The 15,295-nt window shown below is 49.5% G+C and overlaps 1 protein-coding gene across 1 annotated transcript in view; it reads left to right on the forward strand.

The window, feature by feature from the left end:
* Window positions 1–6,039: 6,039 nt before the first annotated feature.
* RASAL1 (RAS protein activator like 1) overlaps window positions 6,040–15,295 on the forward strand; it is a 44,153-nt gene continuing 34,897 nt past the window's right edge. Inside the window, 4 exon segments of the mRNA XM_074297194.1 lie at window positions 6,040–6,392; window positions 12,937–12,993; window positions 13,969–14,082; window positions 15,159–15,223. Coding sequence (XP_074153295.1) covers window positions 6,328–6,392; window positions 12,937–12,993; window positions 13,969–14,082; window positions 15,159–15,223 — 301 coding nt within the window. The 5' untranslated portion in view covers window positions 6,040–6,327.

Raw genomic sequence — 15,295 nt, forward strand, 5'->3', positions numbered from 1 at the left:
TCTGGGAGGATAAAAGAGACAGCATTGGGCCCAGAGAGCAGATCGGCCTGGAGAAGGATAAGAGCTGGAGGAGATTCAGAGCCAGGATTCAAGGAGAAGACTGCATTGCATCAGGCTTGACGGGGCTCTCTGCAGGAAGGGAAGTCACTTCTCTGGACAAGAGTTAACAGCAACTGCCTGGAGACAACGGTTCATTACAGGAAGAAGAATCTGTCGGAGAGATTTGAGTAGAAGACACAGCAGATCTCTTCCCAGAGAGCGATCCGGCAGCTTCTGGAGACGACAGCTCGCTACAGGAAGCTGTCCCCCATTATGACCCTGTCTAAGGTGAATTTCTCCCCAGCCTGGTGGTAGCCTAGTGACTGCATCCCCAATAGCAGTCTAGAGGTATTCCCCTGATTTCATTCTCATCCATCAGGTAATTTTAGAGTTCCACACATCCTGCTGTCTGAAGTCTCCCCTTACACCCCATTTTGTCCTGGGCACTTTTGGAGCGCTTGCCTTGGATACCCAGCTACAGCGGAGGAGATGATATCAGAAAATCTGGTAGGTGGACTTCAAATCATTGGGTTTAATGCTAATAAACCTTCTCTTAGAAGATCAAAGTCGAGACTCACTTCCAATGTTTGTTAGCTTTGCAACCTTGGACCAAGTCACTCCACCTCCGGATCGTCAGAAAATCATTGAATCTGTAAGATGGAAGGTTTAGAGGGCTTGAGCTCTGAAAAGGTGTACTTGAATTTGAGATAGTGGAATGCTTAAGGCTAATTATCTGCTCCATGTGAGATAATGGTTCTATAAACATATATTTAGATGAGATGATGATGTGATGGCTCTCCTCACTATTGGTGCTTGCTGAATGTGTGGTGGTGAGGTAATCATAGGAAAGAATTGGAGGGCTGAGGAGGGGGTCAGAGACTCTCTGCCACAGCACTCTCAGAAGGGAAGACTCCAGGCTCCGGACTCCAGAATCCAGGTTCCATTTTTGACAAGCCACTTGGCTCTTGCCAGCCTCCTTCACTTCTCCTCCTAAAGACCAAAGGACTTTGACTAATCCTGACTCTGATTGCTCCTGAGGCCTTCCAGAGAGCTAGCCCAGACATTATAGGAAGGGACTTTGACAGCATTCTGATCCTGCCCAGAAGGAAAAAGAGTCCTCACTCTAACATACCTGACAGGTGCTTCTCCTGCCTTTGCTTGATAATAGTACCTTTCAATACTGATCCCCAGGGGCATTCTGCTGGGGACCCTCCTGTCAAGATGACATTGAACTATAAACTCAGTGGTTCATAAAGGTTATTCTAAGTACATTAGTGTGCTATTAAGTTTTGTTAAATGTGCCACAAATTATATGGAATTTACAACTGCAATGACATGGGAATCTATCTCCAGACTTTCTTGCAATGTGCTTGTTTTCCTTATACCAAAGAATAATAAATATCATATTAAGGTTTTTTTTTCCTTTTTTATTATATCTTTTTATTTACCGGATATATGCATGAATAATTTTATAGCACTGACAATTGCCAAGCCTTTTGTTCCAATTTTCCCCCTCCTTCCCCCCATCCCCTCCCCCGATGGTAGATTGATACATGTTAAATATGTTAAAGTATGAATTAAATTATATATATATACATATATATGTATATATATGTAACACACACACACACACACACACACACACACACACACACACATATATATATATATATATATAATGTTAAAGTTTTTTTAAAAAGTTTGAGAACCACTGTATGGAGGACTACTCTTTGAGTCCAGCTGTTCAAATCCATTTTAAGCCATAAGTTTTATAATATTTTATTACTCTACTCTCCATCTTCCCTAGCAGAATGCTATAACAACAGATCCTGCTGAGTCCATGGGGGCTGGGATGCTGGCACTCCCCCATTAAAGGAATCCTATCTCTAGTCCTGGAGTGGTTTTGGTGCTAGAGAAGTCTGGCATTTAAGAGAGAGGTCAAGCTCTTTTCTAATAATGTGTTTTTGGCTCAAAAGCTCCATCCTGGAGCCTCAGGAAAAGTCACTTCAGGTTCTACTATGTTCTTGTCTAGGGTCTCCCCCTAAAATAATACTCAATGTGCAACATAGATCATACATAAGGAAACATTTTTTTCCACCAAAAAATACTCCAAAGAATTATAATCATCCTAGCAGCATCCCAGAGACAGTGTTGACTGCTGGCAGTGTCTGCATCAGGAGCTAAAAGCAGACTGTGATGAGGAAAGTCAGGTTCAAGGCTCTCAAAAAAAGAGCTCCAAAGCTATAACATAACCTAAGCAGAACTTCATGAGTACCATAGGCAAGAGAAAAGGATTTCCAGCAACCAGGGGTCTCCCTCCCTCTGTCTCTCTCTCTCTCTTCCCCCTCCCCCCCCCCCACTCTCTCTCTCTCTCTCTCTCTCTCTCTCTCTCTCTCTCTCTCTCTCTCTCTCTCTCTCTCTCTCTCTCTCTCTCCCCCTCACTTCCTCCTTTTATCACATATACTCTCCTAAGTTTAAACCCACTTTCCCTTGGGACTTATATTCAAAGAAATTGAATGTATTTGTTGGAGAATATGTTTTGGACCTCAGGGATGATGTTTTGTCCCAGTTTAGTAAAATAGCCCTTTCTAGAAAGCCTGTTAAGCATGGTTGACTGATATGAATCAATAACCATAAAGGAGGGATGCACTGATGGAGATTTGGGAGTTATAGAATCAGAAAGAAAGGTATCCTTAGGATACCTTTAGAGAACAAGTAGTCTTGCTCTAGGGACTTGTCCTGCCCAAGGGGCCCCAGAGTATGTGCTGCATATGTCTGGTGGCAGTATTTTCATGTCAAAGTATATGGAATTTAATGTTTTTTAGGGGGTGTAGTTCCGAATCCCTTTCCAGCATGGCTGGGTCACTTCACACCTCCATCAATAGTGTATTAGTGTGCTTATCTTCCCACACCCCCTTAAACAAATGGTATTTTCCTCTTATTTTATTAGCCAGTCTGACATGTGTGAGATAAAAGCTCAGAGTTGTTTTAGTTTGTATTTCTTTTATTCTTAGTGATTTGGGACATTTTTTTCATATTGCTGATTTCTTCCTCTGAGACCAGTTTATATCCCTTAACTCCAGACTGCAGGCTGTAGGCTTTGCTGTTGTTCAGTCATTTTTCAGTCATGTTTGACTTTTTGTGATCCCATTTGGGGTTTTCTTGGAAGAGACAAATGGAGTGGTTTGCCATTTCCTTCTCATTTTACAAATGAGAAACTAAGGCAAACAGGATGAAGTGACTTGCCCAGGATCACACAGCTAATGTCTGAGACTGGGTTTGAGATGCAGAAATTGAATTTAACTGACTCCAAGCCTGCCTCTCTCTCAACCTCTATCTCCTCTAAGCTGGTCTCTGAGAATCTCTCAAGCTCCATGATCCCCACCATTCTCTAAGAGACTTCTCTGGTCTTCCAAATTAGCTGAGTGAATGAAAAATTTAGGGAAGAGGGTTGAGAGTTTAAAAAAAATATGTGACAGGCTTTCTCTGGACTGCAGAGGCTTTGGCTTCCTGGTTCTGCCCTCAGCTCCCGCATTAGGTGGGCAGCTCCATGGGCTCTCATGCTCAGGAGCTTCTTCAGGACTCGGGGCTGGCTGCTGAAGGGGGCATCCCCGCTGATGGCAGCATGTCCACCGCTCTCATGTCTTTGCCTTGCTTTTCCCAGCTTGTTGCTCTCCTTCCCCATGGAGCTGGCAGGCTTAACCCATCCGATCCTTGTGACTGAGGGTGTGAGAGAGGGAAGGGGGAGGGGGACCACTGCTGGGGAATCCAAGGAGAAGAGGGGAGGGGGAGGGGGACCACTGCTGGGGAATCCAAGGAGAAGAGGGAAGGGGGAGGGGGACCACTGCTGGGGAATCCAAGGAGAAGAGGGGAGGGGGAGGGGGACCACTGCTGGGGAATCCAAGGAGAAGAGGGGAGGGGGAGGGGGACCACTGCCGGGGAATCCAAGGAGAAGGAGTCCCGGCTCCTTCAGGCTGGGCCCCTCTGCCACCACCTCGTGCTCTTTCCCTCCCCTTCCTTCTCCCCCTGAGGGAGGGATTGATTGGTATTTTCTTAAGGATGAATATCCCCATTCTCAGGCTCTGTTTAGGGAAACCTGTCTCAGCTCCACTTCCTAGATAGGGAGAAGAAGAGTTCAAGGTGGAGTGGGGGTAGGAATGACAGGCCAGCCCTGGCACAGGGAATAGGGCCCTGCGCCCCCGATATTCTGTCCAGACCCCCCTGTTTAAAGGAAATCTCCTTTGCCCTCCACGCAGGAAACTGGCCCTGCTGAGGAAAGAATCCTAGGAGTTTCAGGGTCGGAGGTCATTTAGATCACTCCCCCCACCCCCATGCCCACAGATTTGGGGATGCCTGCAGCCAAGCAAGGAGCTTGTCCATCCCTACATTTTAAGGACATTTTGCAGTTCTTGTTCTTTGGGGGGAAGCGTAAGCGTCTCCGGGGCCTCGGGAGGCCTGCTTTTCAGTCCTTCTCCCCCTCCGATTCCCCTTCCTTCCAGTTTCTGCCAGGGAGTGTGAGAAGGCTGCATCATCTGGCATACATTTGGGTTAAATTAGGAACCCTAGGGGGATGGGAGCGAGGATGGGGAACTGGGTGGGGAGCAAGAGGCCCCTCCCTCCCAGGCGTCTCCTAAGCTCGCTTAGAGACCTGCAAGCGGCTCCGGAGGTCCTCTGCTCGCCCCCAGGAGGGCCCGACCTGGCCAGCCCGAGAACTTTAGCCGAGGGCTCAGCCTCCAAGGGAGGGGGGAGGCCCCTGGGCCAGGGGAGACTGGGGGCACCTGGAGAGGGATTGGATGGACCCGGGATGGGGGAGGGGACGTCTTTACGATTCAAACCACCCGCCTCCAGTCCCTAACCTGGCCCGGGAGGGATGAAGGCGAAGCCTTTCTCCCCGAAGTCCTTCATTTCCCGTGCGTTCTGTCCCCAGAAGCCGTGGAAAACTTCGGGTCTTCCCGGCCGGGGCTTCATCCCCGAACCCCGGAACGGAGCCCGTCCCAGGCCAGGCTCTCCCTCTATCCCGGGGCAAGGCGGAGTTAGCCCCCCTCCTCCCCCGCCAAGCCCAGTCCTGAGGCGGGCGAGCCACAAGCCCGGGGCAGAAGCGGGCGCGGGCAGCGATACCGGAGCTTGCCCCTCCCGGGCAGTCTCCTCCAGCCCCGGGCCCAGCGGGACCCCCACTGAGCCCCACCCACCCGGGCAGAGCTGGCCCCCAGCCCCCCTGGCCCCTCCGGACCCCTCGCGCTGGCGCTAGCGCTCAGCCTCGGTCCCCACCCGTCCCGAGCTCGCCACCACCCAGTCCCCAGAGTTAAGCCCTTCTCCCGCGCTCTTCCTCCCCCGGGGCAGCCCCGCCCCCCTTCCTGGCGGACTCGACCCGAGCTGCACCTCCATTCCCAATCTGGTTTCCACATCCCAGTCCGGAGCCGCACCCCGAATTCCAAACCGGAGCTGGAAAAAGGGAGCCCTCTGCCCCATCCCACCCCGCAGCTGCTTCCTCCCCACCCCCGCGCCCACCAGAGCGCGTCTGAGCACCCTCTTTCCGTCCCGACCCTGGACCAGCCCCTCCCTTGCATCCCCACTTTCCATCTCCCGGGGCTCAGAACTGAGCCGGCAGCCCCTTCCCCATCCTGGATGGGGAGGGCGCAGCCTCCTCTCCGCCAGAGCTAAGGATTCTCCCAGACCCCACAGCGGCGCAGCAGCCCCAATTCCGGGGAATCCTCCCCCACTGCTGCCCGGAGTTGGGTCCCTCGATCCCAGCTTAGCTTTGCTCCGGGCGTGCGGAGACATCGGTTCGGGGCCCGGAGCCCGAGAGGAGGGCGAGGGGCAGCTCTGGGGGGCAATCAGCAGGGGGCGTGCGCGGGGAGGGGGTTACGCTCTCGGAGGGAGTGGGGGGAGGAGAATTCTCCTGAGCCCGCCCCCTCCCCCGCCCTCCCCTCGCCTGCCCGCACCACGCCCGCCCGTTCTGCGCTCCAGCTGGCCCGGGTGGGGCGCGGGGGGCGGGCCGAGGGAGGCGCTCGGGCAGTGCGGCGCTGGCTGCCGATGCCTCCTTCTCGGCTCGCTTCCACCCTCCCGAGCCACCTGTAGAGCCCGGGCAGCCGTCGGTCCCCCCCCTTCCGCTTCGCCCCCTGCCCCTGCGGGCGCCCCCGCACACCCCCGCTTCCCATCCTCGCTCCGCGCCGGGCCGCTCCCCCTCCCCGCCCCCGCTGCCTGGGGCGCAGCGCCCCGGACATGTAGCTGCCTGGCTGCGGCCGCCCCGGGACCCCGGCCCCCCGCGCCCCAGCGCCAAGGGAGAGCATGGCTCGGAACATTTCCCTGAATTTCCGCGTGGTGGAGGGACGAGACCTGCCGGCCAAAGACGTGTGAGTCTCCCCGCTCCCCGGCCGCCCATTGCTTCCTGCGCCTCCTCGCTGGTTTGTTGTTTTTTCGGGGGGGGGGGGGGAGGGGAATGAAGCCAAGCGTGTCACAAGTGCCTACTATGTGTCCGCCGCTGTGCCGGGCACCGGAGGCGCCCTGTGGCCCTCCCCCCTTAATCTAGGTGGGAAATCCTGGAGCAAAGCCACCCGTCCCGACCACAGCCCCACCCCTGCCCCTGCAGAGCCCGAAGTTTGGGGGAACGGGTCGTGCCCGCTTCGGCCCCCCCTCGGGCTATATCATTGCCTCCCTTCTTCCCCCCCCCCCCCCATCGTGTTCTCCCAGTCAGTCCGGGCAGATGGCTTCTCATTGTAGGCTGGCTGAAAATTGGGGCATCTCTCTCCAGCCAGTCCTGGGGGAGGGAGTCGTGGAGTTTGAGCTGAACTTCTCCCCCGGGGCTTCAAGGGGAGGGGGTGCAACAGCGGTGCAGAAGATTCCCAACGAGACGGGGGGGGGGGCTTTGGCAGATGGAGGATGGCCCTGGAAGGCGAGCTGAGCTGTTGGGGGCATCCTCCTCTGTGCTTAAGGATCTTGGGGTGGGTCCCCTTGACAGGGCTTTTAGCCCCGTGATTCCCATTCCCATACTCCTCCTGGGGTCTTAGGTTCAGTAACTTTTCAGCCCCAGTCCCCACCCTTTGTCAGCTGAGCGAGCCTGTTCTCAGCCATGGGCACATTTTACATTCCCCCAGGGTGCCCAGCCAGGTTCGGGCTATTTTGGGAAGAAGGAACAAGTAGCCTTTCATCCTGTTCCTTCCTTAGTCTAGACCTCAGGACTCCAGGGTATATCTGCGCACGTGGCCTCAGGTGCTGTGGGAGGAGGTGGATCAGAGATTGGCCCGTGGTTGGTGTTTAGTCTGGTTGGAGCGAGAGACCCTTGGCTCTAGAGCTTCCATTCTCCTTGTTTGTGTGCTGTTTTTTTTCCCTAGAGGCATTGGGTCAGCATCAATGTGGAACACAGTCTCCACCCCCTTCCCCAAAGGGCTTATCTTTATCAGGGAAGGGACTGTGCCTGTGATTCAGCACCTAAGGATGGCTACTTTACAGAGGAGAGTAGTGGGCAGACGGAGAATCCCCGCAGAAATCACTGGTGGGGTGTGTGTGTGTGTGTGTGTGTGTGTGTGTGTGTGTGTGTGTGTGTGTGTGTGTTTAGTTCCACCATGGTTTGGAAGCATGAGTAGCACTCCATTTTTGGAGGGTCAAAAATAGTATTCTTGCAGTAAGAGAAAACTGGGTTCCTGTCTAATGGAATGGACAATGGACCTAGAATCAAGAGGACCTAAGTTTGAATCTCAACTATAACCATGGCTGAGCCACTTCAATCAGTCAAGTCAACAAGCATTTATTAAGCACTATTAAGGTACAAGGAAAAGGGAATTAGGCGTCAAAGTGGATAGAGTGCTAGGTTTGGAGTCAGAAAGACTCATTTTCCTCAATTCAAATCTATCCTCAGACTCATTACTACCTTTGTGATCCTAAGCCAGTCACTTAACCCTGCTTGCCTCAGTTTGCTCCTCTGAAAAATGATCTTGGAGAAGGGAATAACTTCTCCACTACAGTATCTTGCCTCAATTTCCTCTTCTGAAAAATGAGCTGAAAAGGGGAATAACTTCATTACAGTATCTTGCCTCAGTTTCCTCCTCTGAAAAATGATTTGGAGAAGGGAATAATTTCACTATAGTATCTTTCCTCAGTTTCCTCCTCTGAAAAATGAGCTAGAGAAGGAAATAACTTTTCCACTACAGTATCTTGCCTCAATTTCCTCCTCTGAAAAATGAGCTGGAGAAGGGAATAACTTCACTACAGTATCTTGCCTCAGTTTCCTCCTCTGAAAAATGATTTGGAGGAGGAAATAACTTCTCCACTACAGTATCTTTCCTCTGAAAAATGAACTGGAAAAGGGAATAACTTCTCCACTACAGTATCTCTGCCAAGAGAACCCCAAATGAGATTGAGAAGCCTTAGCAACAATAACATAAAGATAAAGAAAGAAACAATATTTGCTTTACTCTCAAAGAGTTTACATTCTAATGGAGGAGATGAGATTATATATCAGTTTGCAGCGTGAATACAAATTAGTTCAAAGCAGCAGTTAGATACAAGGGAGTTTGGGAAGAAGGGCAGCGCAGTTGGAGGGATTGAAGATTTCGAAGGGCTCCTCTAAGAAGTGGGAGCTTGAGTTGTGCCTTAGGGGAAGAGAGGGCTTTATGAGGAAGAGGTAAGTAGGGAGAACATTCCAAGTATGTGGGATGGCCAGTGTAAAACCACAGAAATGGGAAATGCGGTGTGGTAATAGAGCAGCGCAGAAAAAGTCACCTTGGCTAGATTGTAGGAGGGCGAGCCATGTCTAATGAGTCTGGAAAGGTATGTTGAGGCCCTCCAGGGGATAACAATATTAGCAGAACCTGGCTTACGGGGTTGTTATGAGACTCCAAGGAAATAATGAATGTAAAAAGCAGTTTAAAACTGATAAAGTGAAATGGAAATTCCCGATATCAGTATTAAGTGTGTCACAGCTGTGAGTGATCTCTTTTAATCCACTCTCATATTGAGGAAACTGAGGCATGGAAAGGCTAACATGTTGGCCTGTTGGAGAGCCCGCCCTGTCCTGAAGTGAACAGATATGTCTTGTCACCTATGGCCTGGTGGTTTGGAGCTGGGAGACACGACTGTCCATATTATTCGGTTGGAGTTGTCGTGTGTGTGTGTGTGTGTGTGTGTGTGTGTGTGTGTGTGTGTGTGTGTGTGTGTAAAATGCATCAGGGTATCTGGCTTTGCTGCCAGCTCTTTTCCCCAGACATTTTAATTTAGAAGTTTAACAAAAAAGCTCTGAACAGAGCCACCAGGATGGGGGAGAATAGGGTAGGGGCTCTCCAGGCAGGTGGAGGGCACTGGGAACCTTAGCTTCTCCTAGAATCCTGTGTCCTAATCTTGCCCTACCCACACTTTCCTGGCCAGGAAATGCCATCCTTTCCCACAGATCCAGTTTTAGTCCCAGAGAAAGTCCCATATATTGAAGACTTCCTTTGGTGAGGGGGAAGGGAATGGTATTCCCCTTCCACCACCATAGTTCTGTGGCTAGCCTCAGAGACCATATATGACTCAAGTCTAACTTCTTTGGCTCAAAGTGGCAAAGCCAATTCTTTTGGCTCTTTCCCCCAGATACTTTGATTTAGAAGTTTAACAAAGAAGATATGAACAGAGCCATCAGGATGGGGCAGAATGGGGTAGGGCGAACCCTAGGCTTTCCCAGGTACTTTTTTATTGCTTGAAAATTGGTCTGGATATCTAGTTATCTCCCTTTTTCCTGGGTAGAATTAATTTTTTATAATCATATTTTTTTATTTTTTAAAATAGATGCAAAGGTAGTTTTTGGCATTCACCCCTGCAAAACCTTGTGTTCCAAATTTTTCTCCCTCTTTTCCCTTCTTTCCCCTCGCCTAGATGGCAAGCAATCCAAATAGGTTAAACATGTGCAATTCTTCTAAACATAATTCCACATTGATCATGCTATACAAGAAAAATCAGAAAACATTTGAAAAAAAAAAAAAGAAAAATCAGATCAAAAAGAAAAAAAAAAAGGATAAAGGAAAAAAAAAACAAGCAAGCAAAAAACAACCACAACAAAGGTGAAAGTACTATGTTGTGATCTACACTCAGTCCCCACAGTCCTTTGCTTGGGTGCAGCTGGCTCTCTTCATCACAAGACCATTGGATCTGGACTGAATCATCTCATTGTTGAAAAGAGCTGTGTCCATCAGAATTGATCATTGTATAGTCTTGCTGTTGCTGGTTCTGTTCACTTCACTTAGCATCAGTTCGTGTAAATCTCTCGAAGTCTTTCTGAAATAATCTGGGCAGAATTTTTTAAAGAACAAAAATACCAATTTGGAAGTTATGACCCCTGAGTTCTAGTACTGAGGAGGTTTCTGGCTCTGTCACCAGAACTGGGTTCAAATACTGCCTCTTATGCTTGCAACACCTTGTTTCCTTGGCTGGATATCTGAGATCTAGACGCAGCAGCATGCAATTCTGTGTCCTTGTTTCTCTGAGCCTCAGTTTCCTTTTGTGTAAATAAGAGGCTTGGACTACATGATCTTTAGCTTTGGTATTGTATAGTGTTATATTTCCTCCAAGCTTGAAGTCAATAGATAGGATTTGGGACAGAGCGACCCCTTCCAAAAGGGATTTGGGGGAATTTGGGCTGGACTAAGGAAAAGCAGCTGACATGACCTTGTTCTGAATTGTGACTGCTGTTGGTTTCAGGCAGACTTTCTTGCACTGCCTCAGTTTCCCCATCTCTGATCCAAGAATGACAAGCCTCTCCCTTGCTTCCCCTCCACATTATTAACTTGTACCTTAACCTGTTCCTTGTCTTGAAAGTATCATCCAGAGAAAGAACAATTTTGTGGATCTCCAAGGACTTTGCTGATGGGATCTCAGGGGAAATCTTTCCTCTCCCCCACTATTTGTTCGGTCATTTTTTCACTTGTGTATGACTCTTTGTGAGTCCACTTAGGGTTTTCTTGGCAGAAATAACTGGAGTGCTTTGTCATTTTCTTCTCCAGCTCATTACACAGATGAGGAAACTGAGGTAAATAGGATTAAATGACTTTCTAAGGGTCATAAAGCTAGGATGTGCCAGAGATCAGTTTTGAACTCAGGAAGCAGAGTTTTCTTGATTGCAAGCCCAATGCCCTATCCACTGTGCCATCTAGCTGCCACCATCCACAGAAAGGGAAACTGAGGTACAGAAGGGGAAAGTTAGTTATCAAAACCAGATAGGCTGCTGATTCCTTCAGCACTAGTTAATATGACTACTTCCTATTTTTAAACTCCCCAGATTTGAAAGGAGTTTAATTTAGGATTGATCCAAAGGTCTTGGAAGAAAGACCCTCAGATGTCATATATCTTTACTGGACATGAAAAAATGGGACAGAGGGAAGTTGTAGTTGATTTCCCACAAGTAGGGAGCAAAAGGACCCAGTTCACATCCCCGTGGGAAAGGCTACAGGGCCAGGGTTCGGGGCAGATAACATCCTGCTGAGTAGGCACTTTCCCTGGGTGACACCGGATCACCCCTATGTGATGGGAGCTTGATAAGGACCTTTCCTCACGTCAGCAGCTCAGGGTGGAGAGTTGATTGGGAGGCAGGGAGTCTTTTCAGAGTGGGATTCAAGGGACAGAATTTTGGGAGGTCAGAGCAAGGGCATCTGGAAAAGCACTTTTTTTTATGGGATCTCCAGCCCAATCCCAGCCCTCCTCAATTGATTGATCCAAACACTGAGGCAGAAGGGATTAAAACCGTTCACTCGGTGAAAGGAAGGCTGTGAAGCAGGAGTGGACTTCAGATCCAGTGTGCTCTATGAAAGCTTAGGTCGTACAGACATTGAATAAAGAGTCTTCCTCCCTGCGTGACAGAGAACCCTTTTTGGAGTCAGAGGATCTGAGTTTTAATTCCAAATTTGCCACCTGCCCACCTAGATGAGAGCTCTTGGGCACATCATTTCACTTTTCCAGGCCTCTCCTCTTTAAAATGAAGGGCTCCTACTAGGCAGCGTCTATGGTTGCTTCCAGACAGAGTTAGGTCCATAGTCCTATCATTTGATATAAATTCCAGTTTTGCTTTGTACTTTCTTCACGTTGCTGGCAAATCAATCAATCTCTGTGGTCTCCAATTTACTCATCGATATAATAGCTTTCATTTTTATAATGCCCACTCTGTGCCAGCACTGTGCTAAGCATTTTATGTTTATTCTCTCCTTTGATCCCTAAAACAACCCTGGGAGGTAGATGCGATGATTACCCCCATTTTACAGCTAAGGAAACTGAGGCAGACGGCCACAGCTAGTCTCTGAAATAGGATTTAAACTCGGGTTTTCCTGACTCCAGACCCTGGGTTCTATCCACTGAGCAACCTAATTGTATGGACAAACAGAGGTTAAGTCACTTACACAGCTAGTAAGTGTCTGAGGCTGGATTTGAAGTCAGATCTTCCTGCTTCCAGGCTGGGTGTTCTATCCACTGTACCACTCAGCGAGGGTCAGACCACATGGAGGATGAGCTCCCATCTCCCTGATGCTGTCCATGATCCTACACTCAGAATTAGCACCCACAAAATTCACCTAATAAAGTTATTGTATATTTAGAAGGAACAGCAGGCCGTACATAGTAGATTTGCAGTTTCATGTGTCATTATCTTTTTATTATGTTATAGAAATGCTTTTTTTTATTTCATAAATTAAAAACAAAATAAACGTGGGAAAAAGCAAATTCGTGCAAGGTTAAGTAAGTATTTGATCATTGCTTTTTGCTTCATTGCTTTATTCTTGCATCCATCCCATTGAAAGGAGGTAGGGTTTCAGGAGGTGGCCAGGGACAGCCGGTGCAGAGTCCCCAAGGTAGGTCATGATCCATTGCGTGTGAGGAGCCATTCTAACTGTAAAGGAGATAAAAGCTCTGGCTGCTCTGAAGGGTGAGATGCTCTCTCCACAGGTCTGGCAACAGTGACCCCTACTGCATTATCAAGGTGGACCATGAGGTGGTAGCCAGGTGAGCATTCTGGAAGCTGCCCGGCCAAGGCAAGAGTGGGGGGTGCCTGGGCCCTGGGTTATTGACCTATGCTTGTGACCTTTCTGGGAAAAGGGCAATTCGCCCTGACATTCATTCGTTCATTCATTTTTTTTAAATTAAATGCCTTTTCATCTAGATGAGAAGCCCTGTGTTAGAAGCCCTGTATTAGACCCGGTGTTTAATGCTTAAATGATTACTTGGTGCAGAGACTTAGGAATCCTGGGTTCTATTCCTAAAAAATCTTAGAACTGTAGAACTGTAGTATTACCCCTTCTTACCCACTACTTCCTAGCTGTGTGACCTAGGACAATTCACTTTCCCCTTCTGCCTCAGTTTCCTCATCTGTAAAATGAGCTACAAAGGGAATGGCAAACCACTCCAGTGTCTTTGCCAAGAAAACCCTAAATGGGATCATGAAGAGTTGGACAGACTGAAATGATGGAACAGCAAGAAACCAAATTTGTGACTTTAACTAAGATTATCCCCCCTGTCCTACCCTTGCCTCAGTTTCCTCTGCTGTAAAATGAGGTGGCTTTTGGGTTCCTCCCTGATCTAGAGTTCATGATCCCCATGTGGGACACATGACCCACATCTTGGTTCTTTGGGGAACTCCTGGGTGTGACATTGACGGGAGCCAAACTCAAAGAGGTTGACTCAGTCTCTCTGTCATCCATCCCCAAACCTGTGTCTCCATAACTGCTCCTTCTGGCCTCCTCCCAGTGCTGACTCACCAGGATTCCTGCCTGCCACCCCTCCCAAGGCTGCCCTGTGACATCTCCTCCTTCCCAGGCTGAGCTGCTTCCTTTCCTCCCCACCCCCATTCTAGCTATACTGAGGCTGAGTGTGTGTGTGTGCTCACATGTGTGTGTGTGTGTGTGTGTTTGCGCTCACGTGTGTTTGAGGGGAGTGCACACTCCCGCTTGGGTGTCCAGGCACTCTTTTTGAACCCTCCAGGACAGCAACTGTGTGGAGAAACCTGAATCCATTCTGGGGAGAAGAGTATACCCTGCATCTGCCGCTGGACTTCCATCATTTGGCTTTCTATGTTCTGGATGAAGATACCATAGGGTGAGGGCCCTGTGAACCGATCTCGGGCAGGGCTGGGGAGGGGGCCACCTGAAGCACCTATCCCAGGCTAGTAGTGAGCGGGCTCGGCAGGAGCTGGGGATGATGGTCCTTCTCCCTGGGCAAAGCTTGTCTGGCTCTCAGAAAAGATGGCAGAACACTAAAGTGGGAAAGGCATTTAAGAGTCAAGAAGGCCTACAGAATATGGAATGGGAGATCTGGGAGAGAGCTTAGAACAGGGGATGTCAGGGCTGGGAGGGGCCTTAGAACAGGGGATGTCAGGGCTGGGAGGGGCTTAGAACAAGGGATGTCAGGGCTGAGAGAGAGCTTAGAACAGGGGATGTCAGGGCTGAGAGAGAGCTTAGAACAGGGGATGTCAGGGCTGGGAGGGAGCTTAGAACAGGGGATGTCAGGGCTGAGAGAGAGCTTAGAACAGGGGATGTCAGGGCTGGTAGGGGCCTTAGGGAATATCTCGTCCCATTGCATTATTTCACAGAGAAGGAAACTGCAGTCAGTAGAGAGGGAGGAATTCATCTAATGTCCCACAACAAGCCAGTAGCATCACCTGTTAGGGACCTGAGTCCGTTTCATCATCTGTAAAGTGATGAGTTTGGTCTTATTGCTTTTGATATCTCTTCTAGTTCCAACTCCCACAATCCCACTTTGGTGAGAAGGTCCAGTCATTCTAACAGGTCAATTAATGGCAGTGCCCCTTTTGAGTTCTAGATGGGCAGTGTTCATGGCAAAGTGACCACAGCCCCTGCCCATCTAGAACTCAAAAGGGGCACTTGGTCTCACAGAGGAGGGCTTAGAACAGGGCGGGGAACTCCTCCAGTGATATCATTTGCATAATCAGGTTCAAGGATGATGAGCTGAAAGCTAGGGACAACAACCTCCCACTGCTAGAGTTCTCCAAGTTGGTAGTGTAGTGTGGTCCGGGAACGGTGTTCTACATATCTAAATAGTCTTGGCAGAAAAAAGGTTTCCCAGTCCTGGTTTAGAGGGAGCAGGTTCATTGGCCCTCTTCCCTGCTCCCATCAGATTCTCACCCCAGGTATTCCTCACCATGTTCCCCGCAGACACGATGACATCATTGGCAAGATCTCACTGAGCAAGGAGACCATCGCAGCTGCAAGCCCCCGAGGTGAGAATCAGAGACTGATGGGAACATGGGAGTGATGCACAAGTATGGGGGGTGGTGCCCAAGGGCTGGGGG

Source organism: Sminthopsis crassicaudata, chromosome 1 (genome assembly GCF_048593235.1).
Source record: "Sminthopsis crassicaudata isolate SCR6 chromosome 1, ASM4859323v1, whole genome shotgun sequence".
NCBI classification, from domain to species: domain Eukaryota; kingdom Metazoa; phylum Chordata; class Mammalia; order Dasyuromorphia; family Dasyuridae; genus Sminthopsis; species Sminthopsis crassicaudata.